General features: G+C 36.9%; 1 protein-coding gene across 1 annotated transcript in view; it reads right to left on the bottom strand.

Annotated features, from left to right (window-relative positions):
- Window positions 1-21,662, bottom strand: part of PRIM2 (DNA primase subunit 2) — a 120,944-nt gene that overhangs the window by 73,254 nt on the left and 26,028 nt on the right. Inside the window, exons 5-6 of the mRNA XM_026844065.1 lie at window positions 18,603-18,698; window positions 17,627-17,764 (exon numbers count right to left, since the gene is read on the bottom strand). Coding sequence (XP_026699866.1) covers window positions 17,627-17,764; window positions 18,603-18,698 — 234 coding nt within the window. The remainder of the gene's footprint in view (window positions 1-17,626; window positions 17,765-18,602; window positions 18,699-21,662) is intronic.

The raw sequence follows: 21,662 nt of genomic DNA, 5'->3' as shown, positions 1-21,662 counted from the left end.
AAAAAATCAAGGCTAAGCAGTCTCAACAATAGTTAAAAACAGAATTGCTCATTTATGGTCAGATACTCAGCTTAGTTGATGCTATACTTTATGAAGTCTAATGACTCTGATTAGCCTATACAGTCATAACATCATGGACAAAACATATTACCTCAGACACTGAAAACTTCAAACACACCAAGTGATATCTACTACACCCGATTAAAAAACAGAGTAAACTACACATCACACGTGAGGCTATTAAGACAACATCAGAATTTTTAAATGTTGGCCATTTCTTAACTTTATACTGACAGATACAGTGAAATTAATCACAAAACTAAAAATTAGTGACATTTAGTGAAATGCTTATTTGCATTTGGTGTATACCAAGAGAATAAAATCAACCTCATTTACATACCTTCTGCAAATACAACTCACTGTTCCTTAGAATTAAATCAATCCCATGTCTTCAACTCCCCCTTAAAGGAACAGCACTGCTACAGAGAAGCTGCATTTCAGGCACAACTTTTCCACCTTTCCCTCATTCAGCATTCCTGCCGTGCCCTCTGATGGCCATGGCCACAAGGTGCAGCTATAACCTCTCATTCCAGTTAAGCATCTGGGCACACACATTGTAAGCATCATGGGTCAGCCAATAACCATAAGAAAAATTAATTGGCAATTTTAAGCAAGACTAGATGCAATAGCAACCCAGAATCTTCTCCCAAACCTCACCCCATTAACTCTGTGTTGACCAGAACTAAAACTGCCAGCATAGTTTACATGCTTACAGCATAGCTTATAAAACATGAAACTAACAGTTTCTCCCAACTCCACATTCAGCAGGCAAAATGCCCAATTAGACTGCATGAGATAAAATTTGGAGCTGCAGCAACCTGGACAGAAGTCTTATACATAGCATTTGTTTTTTAAAAATTTTGTCTGGGTTTTCTTTTCTGAAAGATAAAGGTTCCTTGAACTCAAGCTCAACAAAACAATGCTTTCACAGAGCTCACTTTAAAGAGCTGAATAAAGACTTCAGACAAAAAAAACCTAGCAAACTTTTAAACACTAACCTAAAAATTTACAAAATTACCTAAATGTATTTTTCTATTTCCACATTTGTATTTAGCATCCTGCAATTACAATAAACTTTTGTTTGAGTCCAGTCATACAGTCAATGAAGTATAATAGCTGTACCATTTCCAAGCATAGTTTAATTACATTTGCTAAGTGACAGGACATAGCAAACAAAAAAAGAATATTACATATTTCCTTTTCAAATTTCCAAAAGTAAACAGAAATAAATTAGATCTTAAGTATCTTAGCTTCAGAGTACTGCCATAAATTAGAGACAATCATTTAATACAAATGCAAGTTAGATACCAATTTTACCCTCTAGATTTCCTGCTCATCTTTACTAAGTTTTCCAGTCATTTATGCCTTATAGAGACTATTCAAAGAAACAAAGAACTACCAAGCAGTCAAAAAGGATCAAGTGATCTACCAAGAAATCTCCTCTCATGCAACTCTATGGCATCTGATAGAATGTACCTGAGGGTGCTAAGTGAACATCACTGCTGAAAGGCCACTGCAAACAGGAGAGGCTTCTGATGACTAGAAAGCAAGCCTTGCCCCCATCTTCTGATAGAGGAATAAGGATGACAGCAGAACAGGCCAGTCAGACATATTTCAGAGCCTGGGAAAGTCACAGAAGCAGGTCTTCTTGGAATGTACTTTTGAGCACACAATGGAGAAGGTCATCAGGAACAGCCAAAATAGATTTACCAAAGGTGAATAATTTTTTTTTTTTTTTTTTTTAAACAACTTGGCTGCCTTCTGAGACTAAATGAGTAGATCTGTAACTAAAGAGCAGTAGATGTCATCTGCCTTGGCTTTAATAAGACTTTTGATACAGGGATACTGTAGAATGCTGTATCCAAGCTGCAGCTTTACAGGCCAGTCACCTACTAGATGGTTGAAAAGATCTTTGGATCACTGTACATCAAGGAGTTAGGAATTCCCTTAACTAAACCTGAGTAGGCACAGGCATGGGCTGTGCTATACTACATGTGTAACTTGGCCTTCTGGTGTTGTGCCACACATATCCCTTGGCTACAGGACAAACATAGCTGGCTAATTGTAATGAAGCAGTCTGTGGGCAACTTCCACCAGCAACTGCACCATCTGCAGGTCCTTGTCTTTATTTAAAAGTGTGGCAACAAATTCTCATGTGAACATGTAGAAACAATGAACAGATGCATTATAAAATCCTGTAATAGCTCAGAAGACCAAAATGGTTTAACCTTTCACAGACAGGATCTGCAAAGCAAAATGTGCCCTGGTTGGTGGCTCATTTGATGCCACACATATGTGAGTTCCCAGAACCAAAAGGGAATAAGATTATTGGTACTATCCTCTCTTTATCATATTACCTACAATAAATGTCATTTTAAGCAACACTGTACTGTGTCTGACTGCCTTTCTTCCTGATATCAAACCAGCAGCTCCTAATGAAAAACAGTTTCAGACTCAAAGGGTAGTAGTTAATGTATTGTACACTCCCTGGACACCAGTTATAAATGGAGTTCTTCAAGTGTCTATCCTGAGAGCTATGCTGTTTAATAACTTAACCAATACACCTTCATCAGGTTCATAAACACCAGTTCAGGAAGAACAGTCAATGCACTTGAAGAGCCATGCTGCCATTCAGGGGGATCTAAACAGAGTGGAGGAATGGGCTAACAAGAACCTCATGAAACATACTGAGCACAACTGAAAAGTCCTGTACACATGGCAAAATAGATCCTTGCATTGGTACAGGATGGTGGCCAACTCCCTGGGGAACAGCTCTGCCAGAAAAGACCTACAGATCTGGTAATCTGCTCAACTTTGTCAGCAAAGACAGGCAGAAAACATAGAAGGTAGAAGTCTACTAAACTTGCCCCTGTTGATGAACATCGTTCTTGTATCAGGAGCCCCAAAACTGAACACAGTATTCTAGAAGTGGTCTAATGAGTGCCAAGTAAAGGGGGATGCCTTCCTCTACCTACCTACTGTACTTCCTTTGTTACAGCCCAAGATACTGTCAACCTTCTCTGCTGCCAGGGTAGTCCCCTGGCTCATGTTGAACCTACTGTTTGCTTAGATGTGAACTACACTAAATCCAAACTATAATGCTTATAAGCTGAAGAAACAGAATCATATAAATGTAAGTCAAATTGCAATTCATTAAACTGATACACAAACCCATTGTGGTTGCTTTTGTCTCTATGCCATTTAAGTGGCTGAAGGAACATGGATCAGTGGACAGGGAAGTTCTTGGTGACTATGACTTAGATTTCAATAGTCCTACCCCACAGTCACAAGAAAACGTAAGGAAGAAATCTGAAGAACTAATCCTGAGTTTGAAGCAATCACTTTTTATATGAGAGCATGTTATCTGCTCTACAAAGTAGTAAATTTCTATGGTGAGCCATATATTTTGAAAAAAACAACCAAACACACCACCACACACAACATGCACACACACAAACAAAAGCCTCTTCTCTCCTATCCCTGGGAGGTTGCTCTAAGGCTTCTGGACACTGTCACAAAGGAAAAGGAGGTTATGAAAAGTATAAAAGAAAATTGGGGGTTTTTTTGCAAATATTTCATATCCTTTTAGTACTCGTAATAGTATTCATGCCTGAGAAACAGGAAAGGCTCCCACCTGAGGGAAATGCTCGCAGCGATGCTCATATTGCTTCTGCACAGGTTTACTAGCAATGCTGGCAGAGCCCCCTGCACGGGGCAGGCTAGGAGCTTTCATTCTCCACAACTCTGCAGCTACTTTTTAATCCCTCAGAGGTAGATAGAGCTTATGCTCAGGCATAGTCAGATGTATTTATTCTTCTTTGCATCAACTGAATTGAGGTATCTCTACATCTGCTCATGAAACAATCCATCTCCATAAAGAGCTAGGTACTAAGACGTGGACTTCACAAGAATTGCCCATTATCCTGGAACATAATGAATTCCCCAGAGTCACAGATCTAAACACTGTGCTGGTTTCAAAAGCATGCAGCTTCAAAGAATTTTTTATTATTACCCCTCTAATTATTACTTCCATTATCTCTCTGTTTTCATGCAAGCTCAATCAGCATTATCCTATGCCATAAGAAAAATACATAGATGGACAAAGTACCTAATAGTTTTCCACTAGGAAGTGTACTAATAATGAAAATTAAGAGTTACTCCCCAGCCTAAATTTAGGCAAATGCACATCATAAGATGATCCACATCACTCCCCTCTTTATTCCTCCCAAAATAGCTTCAGATCGAAAGTCCAACTGGACTTACTATTTAAAACTGGTTACTCTAAAATTATATAGTTGTACTATGAGTGGTGAAGTACTGAAGAGTGGAAAGAGAAAGTAACTACCACCATCAAGATGTCTCCTCTGCAGGCCCTTTGTTTCTTACACTGGAGCATCAGAAAACATACCAAATTTAAAAGCAGGTTAACCCCAAGATCTTAATCTGTTAAGTAAAAACAATCTAGAGAAACAATTCAGTATAGTCAAGAAGGATATTTCAAAAGAAATAGTGTAATTTGAATACACTTATTAAAATATCTAACAAGGAAAAAATGTTACTGTATGTGACAGATAACATTGATTTTAAATTTAAATATATTCTGAACTAATTCATAGCTCTTATTCTTTAGCCTACATCCTCTGTAACACTTCTTTTACTTATTTGTTCATGCAGTATGAGATACCATCAACTTTTATTGAGAAACAGGTATTTGCTTTCTGTAATGAAGGGTGTTACACAGCTAGCATTCTACAACAGTGCCTGGGAGACTCTTCCAAAAATTACTTTAAAAGATTGTCATTTGGAATAAGAACCGATTAATAGTTTTAATTATTCACTTTAAAAACTGGTGGGATTATTTCCACTTTTTAAAGAAGTAATTCAACATTTTCATGTATTCCAAAGAAGATTCTTCTGATTCACAGTTCAGCTTTAGGGGGCATGGTAGGGGGGTGGGTGTTGGGATTTCCACATTTTAAAGTTTATTGTTATTGTCTATACATCAAAAAAAGAGTAAAAAAACCACAAATCCTTCAGGATTAACAAAGCTAGTAACAGAACAACCTTCACCTCATTTTGGCAGCATAACTAGGAAACCAACAGGGAAAACTCATGAGGTTTTCTATTACTTAAGAAGCTCTAAGTACTACATCCAAATTTAATATATTTCTTTCATATGTGCATATATAAACAAAGGCTGCAGTCATTAATAAACCATGTCATTTTGCTTAACTCATGACAGATGATAAAAAAACCTTTGCTTTCTGATATTTGTTCAAGACTACAGATTATTTAAATGAAACATCAATCTTTAAACAGAAAAATACTAGTATTTACATAAAAAGGAATTTGTTTACATAGATACAAAAGAAAAAATTTATAGATAAAGAGATCTTTCACAAGTCTGTTTTTCCCTGATGCTTCATCTTATTTTCTGCCTTTCTACAACTCAGACAATGAACAGCTAATTTAGTGTCCTTTTGAAATCTACAGAGCACATACAAGCTTTTACAAAATTTCACTTGTAGCTGGAGACTTTCTTGTGCCTCTGGATGCTGAATAAATCCATCACTGCCTTTCAAAATCTATTTTTACTACAACACATCCATATTACAGTACTTCTGTATCTCCTCCCTCGGACAGATGAATTATCAGACAGAGGAGATGATACAAAACATTTACGTATATACTCACACTTGACACACTAAAAAACATACATAACACACACAGAATCTATGGAAAACCTCTTCTGGTTTTCTGTTTCACAATAATAGAAGATCCAAGGAATAACAAAAAACAGCCCAGGTAAGGCCATACAGACATGCCTACTAACGTATTCCTACTAGACCATTTCCTCTTTACATAACTCAGGAGAAAAAAAATTTTGTGGTGAACAGAGTTAAATCCAGCTTGTGGTCAGTCACCAGTGGTGTCCCCCAGGGCTCGGTTTTGGGGCCACTCCTGTTTAACATCTTTATTGATGATCTAGATGAGGGGATCGAGTGCACCCTCAGTCAGTTTGCAGGTGACCCCAAGTTGGGTGGGAGTGTTGATCTGCTCGAGGGTAGGGAGGCTCTGCAGAGAGACCTGGACAGGCTGGAGCCATGGGCTGAGGCCAACTGGAGGAGTTTCCATAAGGCCAAATGCCGGGGGCTGCCCTTGGGCCACAACAACCCCCAGCAGCGCTACAGGCTTGGGGAGGAGTGGCTGGAGAGCTGCCAGTCAGAGATGGACCTGGGGGTGCTGATTGACAGCTGGCTGAACAGGAGCCAGCAGTGTGCCCAGGGGGCCAAGAAGGCCAATGGCATCCTGGCTTGTGTCAGCAATAGCGTGGCCAGCAGGGACAGGGAAGGGATCTGACCCCTGTACTCGGCACTGCTGAGGCCGCACCTCGATTTCTGTGTTCAGTTTTGGGCCCCTCACTCCAAAAAGGACATTGAATGACTCAAGCGTGTCCAGAGAAGGGCAACGAAGCTGGTGCAGGGTCTGGAGCACAGGTCGTACGGGGAGCGGCTGAGGGAACTGGGGGTGTTTAGTCCGGAGAAGAGGAGGCTGAGGGGAGACCTCATTGCCCTCTACAGCTACCTGAAAGGAAGTTGCAGAGAGCTGGGGATGAGTCTCTTTAACCAAGTAATAAGCGATAGGACAAGAGGTAATGGCCTCGTTTCCCCACGGAAGGTTTAGACTGGATATTAGGAAGCATTTCTTTACAGAATGGGTTGTTAGGCGTTGGAATGGGCTTCCCAGGGAGGTGGTGGAGTCCCCATCCTTGGAAGTGTTCAAGAGTAGGGTTGATTTAGAGCTGAGGGATATGGTGTAGTTGGGCACTGTCAGTGTTAGGTTAATGGTTGGACTAGATAATCTTCATGGTCCTTTCCAACCTAGTTGATTCTGTGAAATTTCAGTTCATAGCAATGTCAAAGTGTTCCACATGAAGTTACTGTCACCTTTCAGGACTCCAGTGTTTATAAATCCAGGCAGACTTAAAACACTAACAGATTAAGGTAGACCTGTAAAGTTAGAACACAGCAGAATGAGGGCCCTCAAAGAAAGCTAACTCAACCCACACCTTTCTTCAGGCTGAACAGAGTACATGAGATAAATGGATATGCGGATACAATATAGTACACCTCCCATGGAAATGCAAGGCTACACTCCTCAATAAAGAAAGGAAAATTAACTAGAATGTATGCTCCCTAACAAGAGACAGCTTGCATCAGTGGGTCAGTACTTCCTGTATGGCTGTTGTGGTTTAAATCCACCTGGCAGCCAAACACCACCTGGTCCCTCACTCACCCTACCCCTACCCCAGCGGATAGGGAGAGAATTACAGGAGTAAAGGTAAGGAGACTGGTAGGTTGAGATAAAAACAACTTAATTTAAATAAAATTAAATTAAAACAATAATAATCAAATATACAAACAACTGATGCACAGTGCAACTGCTCACCACCTACCAACCGATGCCTGTTACTGGCTATTGATCCTGGAGGAGACAAAAATCCCAAAATCACAATCCTGGAAGAGAACAAGCTTTCCCGATAACCCTCAGCTATATACTGAGAATGACGCCGTATGATACAGAATATTATATTGACTAGTTTGGGTCCGGTGCTCTGGCTGTGCTCCCTCCCAGCTTCTTGTGCACCTGCACACTAGCAAGGCATGGGAACTTGAAAAGTACTGGATTTCTTAGCAACAACTAAAAGCGTCAGTATATTATCAATATTATTCTCACACCAAATCCCACACTGAGTCCAAAACACAGAACTATTCTTAGTTACTAAGAAGAAAAAATTAGGTCCATCACAGCCAAAACCAGCTAATCACTAATTCTGAAATTTGGTAAAAAAAAAATAACAGAGGTGAACTATAAAATAACCAGAGATAATCCAGAAGGAGGTCACACAAAACCAAACAAAAACAAAAAAAACCAAAACCAAACAAAACAAAAATGGCCAACCAAAAAAAATACTTTCAAAATCCCTGTCAGGTACTCAGGAGAAACTTAAAAAGAAAACAGCTAAAAAAGTCAGCTGAGCATAAGACACCGATTAACCAACTTTAAAAATGGATCCCTGCTGCCAAAGTACTTGGGGATAAAGTTGGACCCAACTCAAGCAGGTGAGTCACTGGCCGCTAGGAGGAAAGACAGTGATGATCCACTAGAAGCCTGGCAGCTGAGTACAAGCAATGCAGAGGCACCTGATGATCTCACGGACACCAGTAATCATTCAAATAAGGATCTGCTTCTTCACAACCCAGAACTGCAAAATGAAGTCACAACTGGAAAGGGAGTGGGCCAGGCAGGGTACTCCAACAGGCCCAATACTACTAGAGCAAAGATTAACTATCCTACCTCTACACTTGCAGCTTAATTAAATCATGTTTCTTATATTTCAGGAAGGCAACACCCCAGTGATTTCAGTGACAGCCTGTAAAGACTACCATAAGACAACAGGGTATGTTTTTACTGTAGAAGTTCTACTCAACTATACTGCCTCTGAAACATACCCTGTTTTCTTATTACCAAGAAAAAAATATTCTGACAGATAATCTTCATTTACAAGAGCTACAAAAAATTTCCACTTCTTCTCTACCATAAATATGCAGATTAGCAATTAATTGCAGAAATACATTAACAGATGAACTTCCCTTTGGGAAACTGCAGTAAAATGGAAAGTCATGCAATGAGACCACCCAGAAATCAGCTACAGCAACAGTGACTAGCATTTTTAAAAATACTCACTTCACCTATATTTAAAACAGTTTAAAAATAAATATTTAGGTAAGTTCAAAAAGCACATTGCTACAGTTTTTCTTGAGTTCAAAACATTTGGTGTAATCTGTAAAATCAGTGGAGTTTTTTTAATTAGTCTTATAGAAGAATTTCTTTTAAACACATCTTGACACAGGCATTTCTGAGATAAGATTTACTTTATTCTCACATTTGCTGCTTAAAGAAGTGCTCCAACCTCTAGAAATATTCTATACAATAATTAACTGTCATATGATACAACTATCAGTTGTTCAATTTATTTCATGTCTGTCTTCGACAGTCTTTTCTCATTTTTCATTCTGATTGAAGAAAGGATTTAAGATTTAGTGCCTCCATAACAGTCATCCGATCTTTACCATTACTAGGAATGGCAAAAACATGTTAACATCACATATGCAATGAACATCCACCGGCTTAGGATATCATAAAACTTTACTCAGGAGAATAGCCACTCTTCCCGTTTCAAAGAAATGTATGCAAAAAAAATTAAATCATGTAATCAGAAAGGTAGTCATCATGATTTTTAATAATTCAATCTATTTCTTCTTGCCTGCTCCATAGAGTTGCAGTAAACATTTTAAAATACATCCTCCTATCCTTCTACCTTCCATATTTGTTGCAGGTTTTTTGCTGTTAATCCAAATAGTTAACTCAAACTATAAGCATAACTTAAGATACGGTAGAGCTTAATTTAGGTCTCAAAATAATTTGCAAAGTAAATTTGATAACTTGTATGACTCCAGTTCATTCCTGAATGCTTAGTGTGACATTCACTGCTGTACATGTTGCTTTCAACAGCTACAAGACCTAATTTCACTGTGACTATTCACAGCATCAAGTTCTATGAGCATCTGTATTTGGTATGCTATAAAATATTTGCTGTTTATAAACAAGGGGCAACTCTTCGGATATCTGTAGAGTATGTTTATAGAAGTGTGCAATATGATAGCCAGAATTTAACATCTAACCAAGGATCATGAGAATGATTACAGACAATAGAGATAATGAAAAATCACCATAGTCAATGAAGGTGCATTTACTCTTGCATTGGTTTTAATTTTCCCATCAGACAATTTTTCTAGGATTACATTGCTAAATTTTCAAAAATTTCCTCATCCCTTTACCTCCAAAATAGCTTTTAGCAAGGGAGAAAAGTAAAAAAAAAAAAAAAATCACCTTGAAAAGCAAATGCAAGGCGGGGGGGGGGGGTGTTGGTGCAGGAGGAACCACACCAAAAAAACCCACATTTCTTTCAACACACAAGCCTTGAGATTAGCAGAAAGAAAAATTCTGATTTTAAGAACTGGGCAAGGGTATGTACTCCACAGAACTTGATGATGTGATGAGTTACCAGAGTAATGAGACAAATAGGCAAGCAAGAATAAGCATATTATTTATATTCTACAGAAGCTGCAAATTTAGCATAAATACTTGCAAAGTTTAAGTCATAAACAATTTGAAAGTTGGGAAGAAGTCGCATGCTCTTTAGAAATGTTATAGAAATGTAACTGTCAGGATTTGACCATGTTTGTTCAAATGTGTCAGTGAGGCAGCAATGTTGCTTTACAACAATCATGAATTTAAGAATGCATGAATAAATCATGAACTTACTAAGCCCAGTGAATAATTGTTTTGTTCTAAAAGCAACTACATCACTTAGAAGAACTAGTTTAGACAAAACACATTTAAGATTTATGCTTCTTTACAGAATCCTGCAATGTTGTAGGCAAGATTCATTTCAAGGGAAGTTTATGATTTACTGTACATAACAGTGGTAGATAAATTGTGTCTCTTGAACCGCACATAAAACTAGTCAGTGAGTGAAACTTGCATCTCAACTATGAGCCTCTGTTAATATATAGACGGGTGGGAAATCCAAGTCCCCACTATCACAGAAAGGATTCAGCTAGCATTACTATGATATAGGAATCAAGTTTCCCTAGGAAACAATTGCACATACAAATCAGTCTCATTCCACAGTGAAACACTGGAAGGCTGAGAAACACACTAAGTACATCTTCACTGGCAGTTTGGATGGCTCCCTCTGTCACTCAAGTACCACTCCACTGGGGGTCCAGGGTAAACATCAGCTAGATAACTTATCAGTTAGCTTCCAGAAACTTAACTAGTTTTCTCCAAGGAAAGAACACAGCTGACAAAATAATGGTGTCATTAACTCTAGTGTAAACCAACTCCAGATAGATACTACACAGCTATCACTTAGAATTGTCTATGGGTCACAGAAGCCCATAAGAAAATAAACAGAAGAAAACTCATTTTCTCAATTTCTAACACAGTGTCGTCCTGAAATATTGACTTCTGTTTACTTACCAACCAACATATGCCACCAAAGTTCTTTCTTACTGACTATAGTACATCCTTCCCATATTACTGTTACTAGCATACTAATACATTATTACCACTTAACATTAAACAGGTACTATATTAAGCAGCATTTCCAGGTTATTGCATCTATCACACAACATAGAAATAAAACTGTACTTCCTGCTAATACATTCTATTCCAATAGTTTTTCTGAAACATCTCAAAAGTTAATCAAGCCTTCTACATCCTTTAAATCCTGTGCATCTTGCTTTGTTAAGTTTTACTATCATGAAACACCTACGCTGATTTGAAGATGGAAGTATTTCCATGCAAATTAAACTGAACAGGATGATGCAGAGACCACAGCACTGGTTTACACTGCAAATTTAGTACTTAATAAAATCTTATACTTTGTAGTAGATGTAAGATAGAAGAAATAGAAAGACAAAATACTGAATACAGGCAAAATTAATCTAGCCTCCTAATATTATTTATAATTACTTTATGCTAGCAATCTGTGTAGTCTAAAAAAAAAAACCACACATGTACTTCAATTAATAAAGGAGCTAAAACACTGAAGGATGGATTTCAGAAAATAGCCAATAATGGGACAGTTATGGGGCCACAGCAAAAAGAAGGTCCACAGAGAAAAGTCCAATGAGTTTCTGTTGCAGGTAACCATTCCACAAACAGGCTTGACTCCTCTGACACACACATGTGAAGTCACTTCCCTTGATTTCACTTCTCCCACTCAGAAAACCACCATTTTGTTCAGTAGATCTATGCCTTAGACAGTGACCTTACAATATAATACTACTCAGAAATGAACACCAGATGCTTCTCTGCAAAACTCTCACAGCGAACCTTCATTGGAGAGGTACAGAGAACAAAGTCACTGTAATCACATTTTACCCTGCACTCCCAAAGTTATTACCTTACTAAATTTGTACGTGCATATTATAAAAATCATCCATTTACATTACAGTGAATTACTTTAAGTTAACACTGCGAACACAACACCTGAAATTAATTTCAAGTGACAAGACCATCATCAATCATAGTTTCTCATCATTAATGCTACTACATAAAGCCTTCTGCTTCACTGCTTGAAAACATAGCTGGTTTATGAAGAAAATGTTTTGCAGGTAGTGCTATGTATGCTAATACTTTTCCCAAATTCACAGCTTCTTTGAATATATAGCATAAATCAACCAAAATAGCATATCTGACTAATATTGAAAAGACAAATCATTACAAATACTAGTAAAGCTAGAAGCAACTTATTTGATCTGCATTTCTAACAATTTTGAAGATTACATCCCAAATAGGGAAAGGAATTAAAAAAAAAAAAAGCCATAAAAATCAGAAAACAGCAGTGAGGTCTTCCTTTTGTGTTAAGTCCTCAAAACCCAACAACATGATTTGTAGACATTTTATCAGATTACACACGATCATACTGCAAAGTAAAAAAGTGTAGGCTTTAAATTAAGAAGAAAAACACATACTATCAAGATCGTACATATTAACACTGGAATCTCGATCTCTTATGGCACCATTGTGTGCTATTTTCAGGCAATATTTTAATTTGTAGGTAGTTAGATCCTATATAATGTTCTGACAAAGTATTTTCACAAAAGCAGCTTTTTGCAATGGAGTTATAACATAAAAGCCACTCAAGTTATTACTTCAATTGCTAGACTCAAGATGGCAGAAAAAGGGGCTGGATTTAAATGCAAGTATGAATGACAAATCTACTAAAAAACTGCCATTAGATACAAATGGAAAGTTCAGTTATGCTGTCATTGATAATTACAAGTCTTTGTAAAAGAAACTCTTCAAATTCACAATAAAAGCACTCATGCTACACAAGAATATTTACACATTCTCAAGCATTTGCTTACAGCTTTAAAAATGTAATGTTCAACAAGCACTAAAACTTTAGAACAAAACATTTTCTAAACTGTAATGTTTATTAAGATAAGAATGATGTAATGATTCAACCTAGGTGATGCAAACACCTGACTGGGATGCCTCCATAGTGTCAGAGTCAGGTTTTTCAGTATGTTACCCCCACCTCTGGAATTTATTCGAGCTTTTCAGAAGAGCAGCCCAGGAAACACAGAAGCTAACACAACTATGTCAGCTGGAACCAGAGTGCTGAACTGCCTTTCCTCCAGTATCCAACCTCAGCAGATCTACAAGCCTAAAGACCGAATATTAAAAGAACAGCCAAGGTTAACCTACCACAGCACAAGGGCCAAACTCCCACCCTGCTGCTCACTCCCTCCCCCTCCTCAAAAGGACAGGGGGAAACAGGATGAGAAAAAAGTTCAAGGGTCATGATAAAGACAAGGAGATTGCTTACTAATTACCACTGCAGTCAAATCAGACTCAACTTGGGGAAAATTAATGTCATGTACTGTCAATTAAAATAGACTCAGGTAGTGAGAAACAGAGACAAACATTAAAACAAGGACTTTTCTCCCCTCTCTCCCACGCCAAAGTTTATTCCTTCACTCCAGACTTCTCTGCCTCCCTCTCTGAGCAGCGCAGGGGGCCAAGAACAGGGGCAGCTATGGTCAATCTTAACAGCTCCTCTGTGGCTCCTGCCCACTCACATATTCCCTCTGCTTCAGCATAGGCTCTCTTCTGTGGGCTGCACTCCTTCAGGAAAGATAAAAGGAGTAGCCTCTTTCCTTTTGGTAGCCTCTTTCCCCCTTTTGTCCCATTTCAAATTTCTCAGGAGCAATCCTCCTCTATCCAGTACTGAGTATAACACAAATCTGATACAGGTCTGCAGGTCTGAACCACAACACTAAGATTTATCTTCTGATTTCAAGAAATGAAAAATTAAAACAACAATCCTCAAAAAAGGAGATTCAGTACTGCCAGTAAATTCACAATTTAAGTTCACTACATGGCTATAACTGAAATTACCAAAACACAGCATAGCATTACTGCAGAAATGTTTGTGCATTAGTGTAAACACAGTGAAATGCTCATAAATAAAATATAATGCAATTTGAATTAATAAAAGTTTGTTTTACGTTATAAAACAATTGTAGAGCTAATATTACAACTTACATGAACTACAGAAAACGTTTAGGCTTTCTACAGTTTAATCACCATTAATGGCACAAAGGAAATTATTTACTATCGAGAAAGTCAGAGAACACATAAAGAAGGTCCTTGTTGCATTGATTTTGCACATAAAATTAACTTCTTCAGTTGCATTTCAATTGTCATGAAGGCTTGAATAGTATTAACTCCCCCTATTATAGAGCCTCAAGGAACAGCCACACAGTCAAGATGTCAAACATTTTTAAAGGATGAAACAAAACTTGACTGCTTCATGGGCTTGACTAGTAAGTGATTAAAGCGTAACTCTGACTAAACTGAATTTGTGCCAGTGTCAACATAAAACTTTTTTAAAAAGTCAGTGTTATGAATTATTTACTGTTTTCTCAAAGCTCAGTATGAATGCATCAATTCATTCTCATTATATACCTTCTTTATAACCCCAGCTAGAATAACATGCAGAGGGTGGCAACATGAGCCTGCAATGTAGTGAGCAACATAACAAGGCTAGGCGACCACCAAAATTATTCCATGCTTTGGAGATCTAGGAAGAGTAGCTTTAGCACAAGCACACTCCTGTGAAGTATATAACAGCTTCAGAGCACTTTGGAAAACACAGAGCAGGCCTTCATCACATAATCATTCTTGTACAGGTGACTGCTTGGACTAGCACCAACCAACCTCTGAGAAGTATGTACAAAATATGTACCACAGTATAAATAATCAGTAACACCACACAAACAATCCACACTGGAAAACTACGCTGCTTTAATATTGCAGAACTGAACCACTAAAGAAAAGATTCCTCAAAACTACATGCCTGAAAAACTGTCTTTCCACTATCTATAGTCAGAGTTCTTTGTCTCTTAGGAGCTTGTCAAAGCCACAAGTATTGGCCAAAGTCAAACCACCCCATAAAAGATAGAAGTATTTAGCCTAATTTTATGAATCTGTGAAGATATAAGAGCCATCTTTAGAAAAAGCATTCAAGGCTCATTTGGATTATCACACTATTAAGATCTTTAATTCTCAAATTCTAATAAAACAATGATTGCTCACTAGAAAGTGCTAAGAACAAAGCATAAATAGTCAGATGCTACAAAAACACTAAAATATACTCCCAAAAGCACACATAAGTAATGCTTACCAAAGTAGTAAGGTTATCAAATACATTCATTAAGAGACTTAACAAATCAGTGATGCTGTTTAAGGCTCTATTACTTCTTAATTAAGTCTAGCCATGATGCACAACAACTGTGCAAAGTCATGAAGACCTCTATACTAACATAGTGCCTGAAATTCAGCATATTTCTCTTGATTGATTTCTCTTTTGCAGCAGACACATAGAAACATCCATGTGCTAGAAAAGCATCACCAAGCACTACTAAGACAGCTGTACTGCAGAATTTAGGCCTAGATCAAATAATATTGCAAGAACTACTTTTCACAAGTGATACTGCAAGTATACTACCTGTGTCATAACGTCTATTGACATGTGCCTCTTCACTCCAGATAAGACTGAAGAAAATCATTAAAGATTATCCTCCTAATTTGTATGTTGTGGAGCAGCAACCACTACATCTTTTTAAGAAGATTCCTTATATACAATCCCTTTCTTTAAAAGTGTATTATTATCATTTCACTGAAATGTAATTGATGATGACAGTTTTGTTCTACTCATTTTCCAGCTACTAAGTGTCACACTCTAGTTATGCCTCTGTTTGGCATAACAGAATAATGTTAGATCAACCTCTGTAAAACATACTGGATTTTTTGCCTTCATTTCCAAAAGATTCTATTTAAGCAGTACACTTTAGTGCCTCAACTAGCTGAAACAGTTTATTAAATGTGGTTTCTCAAACTAAATTAGTAATCAAAACCCCACAACTTCAATCAGAAGCTTTGGAATAGAACAGAAATCACTAATCATTTATTCCTTACTCTGAAAAATGGTGAATTTAAATAATATGTACATATTAAAACTAAAAATTAATGCAAACCTGAAATACTGCAGTAACTTAAAACATAGCGGTTCTATAGAAAGGTAGTTTTTCAAGCTCCTGAGAGTGTTAAAATTTCCAAACCATGATTACAAAGGATAACATAAAGTAGTACTTCTTTACTATAAAGCAGCTATTATCCTTAATGCTTAATCTGGGTTAAATTAGAGTTATATACAAAATAGTGTGTGTTGGTAATAAAAATTTCCCGATTTTTCCTCAAACTGAAAAGTCAGGTAGCCTACTCATTACAGTTTCTACAGGTTTTTAGACTTCTTCAGCTACTTACACAACAGGCAAATTTCAGAAGTCCATGAAGCTTCTCAAAAGTATTTTAAATAGATGCAGATAAACTGTGTACTTAACCACATTTCTATAGAATATATTCATTGTTTTTAAATCCCACGCAAGTGTTATCAGCTTTCAGCAAGAACATCATGCATCAACTGAAATAAGGATGTCTCTAGCTGCAGTTGTATTAAAGAGTTCTAATGGAAACGTTCACATAAGAGTACCACAATTTTCACTGCACATAAATAATTCCACAAACTCCAGCTATATTCAAAATTAAGAAATTAGAAAATTAGCAAACTGGCAACTTCTTAAAGGTATGCATTTTTGCTGTTTGTTTATGAAACACTCATGGTCAACCTGGATATTAATGTGACATAGCAATATCAGGCTTTCAAAACATTTTTAAAAAAATAATCCAAACTGCCTTTAAGTTATTCAGTGCCATATTTTCTAGGACTAAAATTCTGTGCATATACATGATCACCAACATTTAAACCCTGTGAAGAGTGATCGTAATATTGTAAAACAAGCAATTCCTAAGTTGATCACCAAATTACAGAACAACAGAACAAACTCCACATATTTACCATAGTATTTACCATTGGTGTCCAAACTAGATATGATACCTCAAACATTCATACAATGAAGACTTTATTTTTGCTGACATTTTCTGACCTACCTTCATTTCAGTTCTAATGAGAGAAAAAAAAAAAAAGAACCCACAAATCATTAATTTACTTGTCTCAATAAAAAGCTGTTGGAAAATGGGGGAGAAAAGATTAATATGAAGAGAAAGCAGCTGAGGCTAACATTTTGAATGAAAAGTCATGTTACTCTCTGTGGGTAACAACTTTAAAATCTTCTAGCAGAAATTTCTTTACAATGAACATCACATGCTGAATTGTATTTAAAATTAATGAACTCTTGGTGCATAATGAACATTTAAGTGCTGCCAGCATTTTTGATAGGGTTTCTGGTATTCTTCAGATGAAAGTAGATAAATTTAAAAATCCAAAAGGCTACTCTACTGCTCTAGAGTGTCAATAAACAGTGCAACAAAAGTTGCAAAATTCAGATTTTATCAGACTTACCGCCAGTGCTTTAGATAACTTTGTTCTATAGTTATTCAAAACAATTGCGTCAATGTCCTTAAGTGGCACAAATGCAAAGCCATCTTTAATGAACACTCTTCTGGCTCTAAATAGATCCACAGCATCCGCAAGTCCAACCTGAGGAAGAAGAAAAACCCACATTGTGGAATAACAAAATAAAGCCTAAGATTCAGGATGGACCAGCAAAGCTTTAAGTCATCTTCTGTTTTTTAACAAAGCTCTATCCAGGCAAAACACAAAGATTTGGAAATGAAATGTTAGCTTTGAAATAGCTGATTCTTATTTTGGTGTAAAAATATTGTTTACTTACAGAAAGTCATGCAACTAGGCAAAATAAGCTACTGTAAAGTTTGCATACATGATTATTCGCCCAATTATATAGCTTTGCATTGCTTACTGATTTGAAATTTGAAAATGGACTGCTGTTGGACTTCTGTTTCAGACATCCTGAAATATCTGATCCATGCAAGCTACATATAAAAGGTCTTGGAAACATCTGCAACCCATCCAACTTTGCTCTAAAGAAGAATCAGTGACTACATTAGATACTTCTTTTCTCTCCCCTTGCTTTCTTACAAAAAGAATTTCAGACTAATACAATCAGACCAAACCTAGTTTCAGCAACAGATGTTTGAGAACATCTCCATTCTGAACGGTCTGTCAGCCAGGCAAGTTAAGTCATCTGTCTGCGACACGTTAAGACCGTTTTTGTGGCAAAAGACAAGGGGTGGCAGAAGAGGCCAGAGACAATAACAGCAGGTTTAAAGCTCCCTTCATTTCCCTAGTCCCTCCCTTGTACTGACATGAAGAAGAGAAACTCTCATTAGTCTCAGCTAATTTACATACTTCGATTAAATGTTAGCAATAGTACTATGTAAACTTAAAATTAGTAACTCTCAAGTTTAACTGAAAGACAATGAATGCAAATCTGTTGAACTCAGCAATTTCTACTTACCTTATAGAACATTTGTTCTTTCAATTTAGTCATGGTGAGGCCAGGGGTTGATGTATAGAGCTCATTTACCAATTCATTTTTCAGGTCTTCACTAATCTAAAATTAAGAGCTTGTTTTAAAACTACTGAAATACTTTAGAAAAAAAGCTACTCTTTTTTTGTTAGTGAACATGAGCTAAAATATTAATTAATCTGTAAATTTATCATCAATTTAGTTGACAAGGGAAAAAAGAATTACATGTTCAACAAGGGATCACTAATTAAGCATAAACCAGCAAAACACTAGTTTTGCTTCAGAAGGAACGTTAAATAAGCAGTAATGCAGGTTTGAAAAATATAATAAACATTAACACAAGAAGTATAAAACATGCTTTTTAGAAGTCAACCTCTTCGAAATAAAACTTAGGACAATCCCTGCTCATATCTAGATTTATTGTACACACTAAACCAAAGCATGACGACAATGTCAATTAGTAAAGACTTCAAACAATTTTGTCAGATTTTAACAGAAATGTCAAGTTTCTGCTCATTTTTAAATCCAGATATCTAAAAAAAAAAAGATATCGCTTATTCATGGATTTATCTCTCTCTAAGGAGCAAAAACAATGGTATACTTACTGTTCTCTAAATGTTAGTGCTCTTCCAATTCTTGAAACAAGTTAAGCAGCAATGCTCTAATTTAACAACTTAAAGCATTTAAGCCAAAATTTTTAGCTTGAAAAATCATAGGCAATGTTACACTTCCTAATACAAAAAATTAAGTACTGCATATACCTAAATATATAAATGATGTTTTGTGACTACTCAGTAACGCACCAAATACAGCAGAAAAGCCACACTTAAAATTAGTATGTTCTAATGATTTTACTGGTCAATAAACGATTTGGGGGGTTTATTCAACAGAAAACAATTAACAAAATTTTAAATCAAATTGTTCTACTTTAAACCATGATTAAGCTCAGGCTTTAAAAGCAGAAAAAGATATAAAATTTATATCTTTATAAAAGTTATAAAAAATTTAAATCATAAATAATTCACTCATAAAAAAGATCATACATGCTGGTAATCCAGCAATGATACCTAGTAACAACTACATGCAACAACAGTCTTAAATATTTGCACAGTAAGTTCTTGATAAAGTATAACAGAAGTAGTCCCTGACTGAGACACACAGAATACCCTCCCAAAACATAAAAGGACACAGATGTCACCAATATGTAATACACACTGCTCTATGTAAACTGGGTCTGTGCTTCAATACCTATGGAGATATAATATAAGGCTGCAGTCAAAATAGCTTTTACAGACTAATCAGGAACCAAGCCAAGGTTATCACATGCAGTAGATACCCAGATTCCAAACCCGAGATAAGACACTCTGTGTCCTTCCTCTCCATGGAAAGTGATGTGCACAAGCAGTTCAGTTCCTTCTCTGAATAAGGAAGAGTATCTAATTTGTTGCAGTCAAATGGGCATTTAAACAGAGCTTTTTTTCCTTCTCAGTTGAAAAACTGAGAAAATGAAAGAAAAATAAAACACTTTTCTTGGTAGTCACAGGTAGAACCCTTTAATTTCAAACTTGGAAGATGTACTGGTTTTGGCTAGGATACAGTTCATTTTCTTCATAGTAGCTAGTATGGGGATATGCTTTGAATTTGTGCTGGAAACAGTGCTGATAATGTAGAGATGTTTCCATTATTGCTGAGCAGTGATTACACAGTCAAGGCCTTTCTCTGCTTCTCACCCCACCCCACTCGTGAGTGGGCTGGGGGTGCACAGGATCAGCACAGCTGATCCCAACTGACCAAAGGGATGTTCCGTTCCATACCATGTGATGTCATACTCAGCATGTGATGTCATGCTCAGCATGTAAAGCTGGAGAAAGGAGAAGGGAGGGACATTCAGAACAACAGCATTTGTCTTCTCAAGTAACTGTTACGCGTGATGGAGCCCTGCTGTGCTGGAGATGGCTGAACACCTGCCTGCTAGTGGGAAGCAGTGAATCGATTCCTTGTTTTGCTTTGCTTGTGTACATGGCTTTTTCTTTACCAGTTAAACAGTTTTTATCGCAACCCATGAGCTTTACTTTTTTTTTTTTCCCAATTCTCCTCCTTATCGCGCTGGGTGGAGATGAGTGAGAAAACAGCTACATGGTGCTTAGTTGCTGGCTGGGGTTAACCCACAACAGAGTAGCAGCTCAGGAAAACCTCTGTATGAAAATCATTTGATAGTTGTACATGAAATGGCCAAGGCAGCAACACCTAGAAGGCTTATGGTTACCCTGTCCACCTCTTGATGTAATTTGTAGTACTACATCTCAGGAAAATCAGCTTAAAAAATAATAATAAAGCTGTCAGCAAGGCAGAAGAATGTAACTTTGAAGACACAAGAAACACACATTACCATTATACTTCTGCATGTGAAAATCTAACGCCCAGGGAAAAACAACCTGTAAGGAAACCACCTTTTTTTTTTTTTTTTAACAAAACAGCTGCATCAAAATATTTAAATGTATTTGTGTAAATGATACAAGAAAACACTTTCTATAAAATACTCTCAGTAAGAATCTTATTTTTGTTAGGCTTTGAAAGATTCCTGCTTTCTCAAACGTGACACCCTAGAACTATATACAGATTTCATGCAGTGCTACCAAAACCCTGCTACTCCTTCCATATGATATATTTGTTTAAATAAGTATAATTCTAAGTCACCACATCAGCCTTCAAGCTTGTCTTTCACCTAGTATAAACAAAACTTTTCATTTTAATTCCAGAATAGTGACTTCCTTTCTCAAATGTAACAGTTTTATGCTTTCTCAGTAGAAACTGCTTAAGAGTCCAGTCTACCGTCATTCCAAACGCTCAATGAAACTGTCTTCAAATAAAAACAGTGCAACATACTGTATAGCTATAGTGGTTACAACTGCATTATTTCTTCTAGGATCTCTCACTAAAAACACAAACAGAGCCATGGAGATTTATATTTTTTTTAAACAGAAAGCCATTAAAACAGTCCACTGACTGTTTTACAGACAGGCTTGAAATACTGGGGGGGTGGGGGGG

Source organism: Athene cunicularia (assembly GCF_003259725.1).
Source record: "Athene cunicularia isolate RWA chromosome 3 unlocalized genomic scaffold, athCun1 chr3_part1, whole genome shotgun sequence".
In the NCBI taxonomy this organism is placed as follows: domain Eukaryota; kingdom Metazoa; phylum Chordata; class Aves; order Strigiformes; family Strigidae; genus Athene; species Athene cunicularia.
This window is presented reverse-complemented; position numbering and strand designations above follow the sequence as displayed.